The 8,500-nt window shown below is 42.2% G+C and overlaps 1 protein-coding gene across 2 annotated transcripts in view; it reads right to left on the reverse strand.

Annotated features, from left to right (window-relative positions):
- Positions 1-2,751: 2,751 nt before the first annotated feature.
- ZNF350 (zinc finger protein 350) overlaps positions 2,752-8,500 on the reverse strand; it is a 20,690-nt gene continuing 14,941 nt past the window's right edge. Inside the window, exons 3-5 of one of the 2 annotated variants that reach the window (XM_025367263.1) lie at positions 7,517-7,643; positions 7,092-7,187; positions 2,752-4,623 (exon numbers count right to left, since the gene is read on the reverse strand). In XM_025367263.1, coding sequence (XP_025223048.1) covers positions 3,260-4,623; positions 7,092-7,187; positions 7,517-7,643 — 1,587 coding nt within the window. In that variant the 3' untranslated portion in view covers positions 2,752-3,259. Of the gene's footprint in view, positions 4,624-7,091; positions 7,188-7,516; positions 7,658-8,500 lie in introns of both variants that reach the window. The other variant, XM_025367264.1, reaches the window with a different exon arrangement.

An 8,500-nucleotide genomic window follows, 5' to 3' on the forward strand; every position in this document is an offset into this window, starting at 1 on the left:
AAAAGGTCCAGAATTAGTGGGTCCATCAGAGTCTAAACCACGAAGACCAACTCCTCTTCCAGCAGTTCAGATGCCTGTAACATTACAACCTCAAATGCAGGTTAGACAAGTCCAAACCCCAAGAGAATATCAAATAGAGAAAGACAGAGTCTCTGTCACGGCAATGCCAATCCAAATACAGTATCCACAATAACAGTCGGTAGAAAATAAGACCCAACTGCCAGTAGCCTATCAATACTGGCCGCCAGCTGAACTTCAGTATCGGCTGCCCCCAGAAAATCAGTATGGACAGCCAGGAATGTTTCCAGCACCACAGGGCAGGGCTCTACAGCCTCAGCTGCCCACTATGACACTTAATCCTGTATCACCACCTAGTGGACAGGGTAATGCATTATGTAAGATTATTGACAAGGCGAGAAAACAAGGAGATATTGAGGTTCCCAGTAATATTAGAGTAATATTAGGTACAACCTGGAGAAGGGGCCCAAAAGGGAGAGCCTCCCTTAGCTGAGGCCACATGAGTCATTTTCTATGAAAATGCTCAAAGATATGAAAGAGGGAGTAAAGCATATGGACTCAACTCCCCTTATATGAGGACATTATTAGATTCCATTGCTCATGGACATAGACTCATTCCTTATGATTGGGAGATTCTGGCGAAATCATCACTCTCACCCTCTCAATTTTTACAATGTAAGACTTGGTGTATTGATGGGGCACAAGAACAAGTCTGAAGAAACAGGGCTGCCAATCCTCCAGTTAACATAGATGCAGATCAACTATTAGGAACAGGTCAAAATTGGAGCACTATTAATCAACAAGCAATAATGCAAGATGAGGTCATTGAGCAAGTTAGAGCTATCTGCCTTACGGCCTGGGAGAAAATCCAAGACCCAGGAACTACCTGCCCCTCATTCAATAAAATGAGACAAGGCTCTAAAGAGCCCTACCCTGATTTTGTGGCAAGGCTCCAAGATGCTGCTCAAAAGTCAATTATGGATGAGAATGCCTGTAAGGTCATAGTGGAGTTGATGGCATAAGAAAACGCCAATCCTGAGTGTCACTCAGCCATTAAGCCATTAAAAGAAAAGGTCCCAGCAGGATCAGATGTAATCTCAGAGTACATAAAAGCCTGTGATGCAATTGGAGGAGCTATGCATAAAGCTAAACTTATAGCTCAAGCAATAATGGGAGTTGTTTTAGGAGGACAAGTTAGAACATTTGGGGGGAAATGTTATAATTGTGGTCCAATTGGTCATCTAAAACAGAACTGCCCAGTCTCAAATGAACAAAATATAACAACTCAAGCTACTACAAAAAAGAAAGAGCCACCTGGCCTATGCCCAAGATATAAAAAAGGAAAACACTGGCTAATCAATGTTGTAATAAATTTGATAAAAATGGGCTACTGTTGTTGGGAAAGAAGAGGGGCCAACTTCAGGCCCCACAACAAACTGGGGCATTCCCAATTCAGCCCTTTGTTCCTCAGGGTTTTCAGGGACAACACACCCCACTACAAGCGACGGTTGTAGTGAGCTGAGATCGTGCCACTGCATTCCATCCTGGGCGACAGAGCAAGGCTCCATCTCAAAAAAAAAACAAAAACAAAACAAAAGTTACCTAGTAACCCAGGATTTCTGTTGAATTCTGAGCTAGCCACAACAAGGCAAATTTTCATTTCTTTTCCTATGCGCAGCACTTACTGTAACTTGGACAGTGTATCCATATGGGATGAAGGTTAAAAAACCGGATAAAGAAGGCCAAGAGATCTACTCCCAGAAAAGTGAGAACGATGAAGATAAATCATGATCTCAAAAAAAAAAAAAAAAAAAAAAAATTCACATCTCAGTTCAGCACGTCACAGAGAAGCCAGGATCTTTGAAATGGTAACTTTAGCAAGGGATAGGTCTTACGGACAAATAAAAGGGTCATCTCTAAGACATCCCAAAAGAAACCCACCTCCCCCCATCTGTTACAGTCTCATCCATTCTCAGAGACTAAGATTTTCCTCCTCCTTTGTGTTCTACTTATTCTAAGGGTCCTTTTCCTTTTCTGCTCTGCCCCTTTTATATTTGACTAAGTCTCTCTAATCACACAAAAGTTGTGGGTGACAATTCCATTCTTTACAACTGTCATTCCCTTCAATGACAAAATACTCTTCTCTTTCCAAATCATTCTCTCTCCAAATCAATATAGTTTTTGATTTTCTATGTGTTGGGAAATATTAAATCATGCAAAGCAGCCTCTTCAGCACAACTTTCTGGGATGCTGGAAATGATGACAGAGAGTCCCCATTGTCTCAAAGTTCTGTTCACTCTGCTGTCCAGTTTGGTAGCAGCTATTCACGTACAGCTCTTGAGCAGTGAGGGAACTGAATTTTTAAATTTTGTGTTCAGTTTCTTTAATTCTAAAATTTAAGTAGCCACAAAAATTAGCAGGGAATTTGTAATCTTTTGGAGAGATGAGACCTGGGCATAAAAAACAAAACCAAACCAAACCTCATTTTTGTACTCAGGTGCTTAAGTACCATTAACAGCAGTCCTTCTGCTGCTCCTTGAACAACAAATTATCATGTCCCCTGGACACAGTTACTCCATGTCCATTTCACCTAATGCAGATATTTGCATCCCCTGACTAGATTAGCTGAGTGTAATGATACTACTTAAAATTAACCCCACAAACTCTCCGGGAGACCACAAACTTTTTCTTCTTTGACCTCAGCTCCTGGAACAGGACAGGGTACAAAGGATATAATTTTAAAATATTTGTTTAATGAAACAAAATGACTAGTTTCACAGATCCCTCTGCAAAATATAAAGTTCTGAAAGTATGGTCCTGGTTTTCAATTAATCCTTCACACTGGTCTAAGGAAACTGAATTGACACAAATGCGTCCCACATCCCACCATTCCAGTACTAGCCCTTTCCCACCAACCGCCCCTTATGGGGTTTTTCAGTCACTGCAACACCCCCGATACCAATTCTTTCATCTCTTTTAAAAATTCACAGTACTTCATTTCTTCCACTTCAAAGTACTTGGGCTTCCTTTACTCATTTATTTGACACAATAGAGCAATTGCTGTGTATGTGTTTAGGCTAACATCAGATTTTGCCTGTGCATCATAGCATACATTTAAATAGGATGAGTTTATCAGGCTTTCTCTGCCTTATACATTTTCTCTCAGTGTATGCTTTTCAGCCACATAATGAACTACAAATTTTTGCTCCACCCTTTTTCCACATAGATCTGAGTTCTCTTCCTATGGGTTTTCTGTAACATAAAATAAGACATAATTGATCACGGAAGGCACAACCACATTCACCGCATTCACAAGGTTTCTGTCCTGTGCAAATCCTCTATCATCTCCTGAGGCTGCACATCTGACCACTGGCTGTCCCACAAGGACTATGTTCCTGTTTGCGAGGAGGCCGCTGATGTTTAGTGATGTCTGAGGGGCCACGGAAGGCACTTGTGTAGTCACCCCGTTAGCGGAGTTTTTCTCCTGCATGACATCACTGGTGTGTAATAAGCTGTGCCTCTCTGCAGGAGGATTTTCCACCTTGACTGCATCTTGTTTCTCCCTCGTGTGTATTCTCTTATGCTTAACCAGGCACGACATATACGCAAATGCTTTCCCACACTCGTTGCAGCCATAGGGTCTCTCTCCTGTATGAGTCCTTTGATGGACAATGAGCTTTTGCTTTGTGCTAAAGGCTTTCCCACATTCACTACATTCAAAGGGTTTCTCTCCTGTGTGAATTCTTTGATGTTTAATGAGACCTGACTTCTGAGAACAGGATTTTCCACATTCACTGCACACAAAGGGCGTCTTTCCCGTGTGAAATCTCTGATGTGCTATGAGGCAAGTCTTCTGAATGAAGCCTTTTCCACATTCACTGCATATATAAGGTTTCTCACCTGTATGAATTCGCTGGTGTACAATGAGATTTCCTTTCTGGATGAAGCCTTTTCCACATTCACTGCATATATAGGGTTTCTCTCCGGTATGTGTTTTCTGATGTATGTTGAGCCGTGATTTCTTGAGAAAGGCTTTGCCACATTCAGGGCATTCATAAGGTTTTTCTCCCGTATGAGTTCGCTGATGTTCAGTGAGCATGAACTTTCTGGAGAAGGCTTTCTCACACAAACTACACCTGTGGGGTTTCTCTCCTGTATGCATTACCTGGTGATCAGTTAGCCAAGACTTCTTGATGAAGGCTTTCCCACATTCACTGCATACATGATGCTTCTCCAATTTTCGTGTTTTCTGATGCTTGGGATTGATGAATTGGGACTTAGTGCTGATGAGTTTTTGACTTGCAGGGAATTTAATTGCAGTATGAAGTCGTTCATGGTTAGCATGAAGAAAGGAGTCCCCATTTCCAGTAAACTCACAAGAGTTCTTTATTTCATAGCCTTTGCTCTTATTAACTAAAGTTAAATTTGATTTCAAACTTTTTCCATGTAAGTCAAATATATCATGATTTTGCCCTAACAGAAACTGACTTTTGCTGCAATGAACGATATTTTCAAATGCATCATGTTCATGACATTGTTTCCTTCTGTTCACTAGGCTTTCACTATGCAAGCGCTTCAGCACATGATCATCAACTTTCCAGATTTCTAGAAAGAAAAGAACAAAGATTTCCATCATTTTGATTTGAGGTAAAAGTCTGTTCTGTTTTTTTTTTTTTTGGTTTTCTTTTGTTTTTTTGTTTTAGATGGAGTTTACTCTGTTGCCCAGAATGGAGTGCAATGCTGCAATCTCAGCTCACTGCAACTTCCACTTCCCGGGTTCAAGCGACTGTTCTGCCTTAGCCTCCCAAGTAGCTGGGATTACAGGTGCCTGCTACCACGCCCGGCTAATTTTTGTAGTTTTAGTACAGACGGGGTTTCACCATGTCGGCCAGGCTGGTCTCAAACTCCTGACCTCACGTGAGCCATTGTGCCCGGACAAAGTATTTTTTTTTTTTTTTTTTTTGAGTCGGGGAGATGGAGTCTCACTCTGTTGCCCATGCTGGAGTGCAGTGGCACGATTTCGGCTCATGACCAAACTTGTTTTGTTTTGTTTTTTTTGCGGGGGAGATGGAGTCTCACTCTGTCGCCCAGGCTGGAGTGCAGTGGCACAATCCCGGCTCACAGCCTAAGTACTTTTTTTTTTTTTTTTGCGGGGGGCAGGGTGGAGATGGAGTCTCACTCTGTTGCCCAGGCTGGAGTGTAGTGGCACAATCCCAGCTCACCGTAACCTTGGAAGCGATTCTCCTGCCTCAGCCTTCCATGTGGCTGGGATTATAGGCATGTGCCACCACGCCCAGCTAATTTTGTATATTCAGTAGAGACGGGGTTTCACCATGTTAGCCAAGTTGATCTCAAACTCCCGACCTCAGGTGATCTGCCCGCTTTGGTCTCCCAAAGTGCTGGGATTACAGGTATGAGCTGCTGCACCCGGCCCCAAAGTATTTTTTTTTTAATGCCTTGATGTGAGGTGTCTCTTTAGTAATAACAGTATGACCTGAGTGTAAATAAAACTACATGTTTAATGTTCCTTGCACATGGGCAAAAAATAATAGTATAGACAAACTAAAAGGTGAAAGCAGTTAGCATAAAAACAAAGTTAGATCACTAATAATGAATAAAGACAGATTTGGCTGCATTCTAAATGTGCCCTGCAAAACAAAGACCTTAAAAATACAAGCAATTCACTGTGACCAACAGACCAGAGGTTGGAGGGCCATTTCATCCAAAGAACAGATCCATCCATTCCACAACCTCTTACTGAATGATCACCATGTACCAGGTATGGTGCTAGTGTTGGGGATAGGCATGAAAATCGTTTGAACCCAGGAGGCGGAGGTTGCTATGAGCCAAGATCACACCATTGCACTCCAGCCTGGGCACACAGTGAGACTCTGTCTCAAAAAATAAATAAATAAAAATAAATAATAATAAGTAATTTTTAAGGGAATGAGTCAGGGAAGTAATCATATGTGTGGAACACACCAGGGAGGGTTTAGGAAAGAAGATGGAAATCTCTTTGTGAGCAGGATGGTATTGTATCACAGAGATCACTGAAACGAGAACTTTGACGGGTAACATGGTTTACTGGGACTTAGTGGCATCAGAATATGACGGGGAAAAAAACAAAAGCAAATTATTAAACACAGAAAGGAATCAAATGGAAGTAGGGCAGGAGTTATGACCTGGTTTAAGCTGGCCTTGGGAATGTAGGATGTTTTTAAAAATGACTTTTTTACTTAGAGATTCATCATGACTAGCAGATACCTTTAAAGAAGAGAGCTCTTCGGACAGGTAATGCCTGGATGGCCAAGATTCAGGATGTACAGGAACAAACGAGAATACAAACTTAACAGGGGTTTTCTTGGAGGAAAGATGATTCTAGTTCTTTGCAGTTACTAGGAACTCAGGGGAGAATTGCCATCAAATAAACACAGAACTAAAATCTGTGTTAGGTAACAACCGGGAGATGTCAGTTTGGGACTCTCCTCCAGGGAATGGAAGGCGCTTAACTTACTAGAATGAAGGAAACTTTGAAGAGTGAAGGGCACAGATGAGAAAATGGAAAACAGGGCCTTTGGAGAACCTAAGAATAAGGAAAAAGAGAAGCCAAGGAAGCCAACGCACAGTGAAAGCCCAGTTTACCCTGAGGAAGCCACTGTCACATCCAACACAGTGGAGGTGTTAGGAGGGGAGGTCAGCATTAGTCAAGGGGCATGAAGAGGCGGGAGTTCGAGAAGTTTCCTCTTTGGAGAGAGGCCTGGAAGGTGGAATTTCATAACAAGACAGGTGGAAGGACATGAAGAAAGGAAATACTTGAAACCCGAGGACGAAGAAAATTATGCAGGCAAACAAAAAATATGTAGATAAAATAAAGAATCAGATCTCTGAAGAGATAAAGGGATTTTTTTTTTTTAAACTCTAAATTCCTACAAAGAAAAACAGGTCTCACACTGGGAGAGAGATGAGCAGAGGAACTGTTTACATATCCTCAAACCGCCTTCACAGCTGTGTTGCCTTCTCTGACCGACTTAGAATGTGACTTCCACAGCCTTCTGCCTTGTGGGTTCTCTCACCTGAACAAGCTCCACTGTGGATTCCATCTTCTATTGTCCACGGTGGTTCTCCTTGTTCCAACTTGAAGAATACATCCGGTTTGCTGGCTTGATACCCTGTTCATGGGAAATGATAGAGGACTTAGACATATCAAATTGGGCTGGCAATGTCAAGAGGAAGAACGCTACACTTCAGGAAACTTGAGTTTCTTAAAATATGGAAAGTTTAGTTTCATATCTGAAACTATGAAAGTTTAGTTTCATCTGTAACATCAAGGTTTTTCCTCTCACAAGAAGGTAGATTACACCATCTTGTGTGGGAGCAAGAGAAGGATCTGAGAATCTAACACTTCATAGTACTGCAGGCATTCCAAAGAGGTAAGCATCTGAGAAAGGAAGGCCACTGACTGGGCACCCTCTGAGTGACACAGTGCAGCTGTCCTCACCGACTGCCACCAGGTTGCTGTAGTTCTCCAACATCACGTCCCGGTACAGGTCCTTCTGAGCAGGGCCCAGGAGCTGCCACTCCTCCCAGGTGAAGTCCACAGCCACATCCTCCAGTGTTACGGATTCCTGTAATAACAGTCCTGTTTAATAAAGTGATGTCTTTTTGATGATATGGAAGAAATGCTAAAGTTTTTCTGCTCATTTCCACTCTACAGGCTGTGTGTTTATACCAAATAGTTGTTGTTTTTTTAAAAAAAAATACATTGTGGAAGAAGTAAAGTCCTAATATAATATTATGTCATTGTATATTCAATTATCCTCCATTCACCCATGTGGGGAAAAGAAAGAGAGATCAGACTGTTACTGTGTCTATGTAGAAAGAAGTAGACATAAGGAACTCCATTTTGTTCTGTACTAAGAGAAATTCTTCTGCCTTGAGATGCTGTTAATCTGTAACCCTAGCCCCAACCCTGTGCTCGCAGAGACATGTGCTGTGTTGACTCAGGGTTTAATGGATTTAGGGTTGTGCAGGATGTGCTTTGTTAAAAAAGTGCTTGAAGGCAGTATGCTTGGTAAAATTCATGCCATTCTCTCATCTCAAGTACCCAGGGACACAATACACTGTGGAAGACCACAAGGACCTCTGTCCAGGAAAGCCAGGTATTGTCCAAGGTTTCTCCCCATGTGATAGCCTGAGATATGGCCTAGTGGGAAGGGAAAGACCTGACCGTCCCCCAGCCCAACATCCATAAAGGGTCTGGGCTGAGGAGGATGAGTGAAAGAGGAAGCCCTGTTTGCAATTGAGATAAGAGGAAGGCATCTGTCTCCTGCTCGTTGCTGGGCAATGGAATGTCTTGGTATAAAACCCAATTGTGTGTTCTATTTACTGAGATAGGAGAAAACTGCCTTAGGGCTGGAGGTGAGAAATGCTGGTGGCAATAGTGCTCTTTTTTTTTTTTTTTTTTTTTTTTTTTAAAGGGGCC

Source organism: Theropithecus gelada, chromosome 19, assembly GCF_003255815.1.
Source record: "Theropithecus gelada isolate Dixy chromosome 19, Tgel_1.0, whole genome shotgun sequence".
Classification (NCBI taxonomy): domain Eukaryota; kingdom Metazoa; phylum Chordata; class Mammalia; order Primates; family Cercopithecidae; genus Theropithecus; species Theropithecus gelada.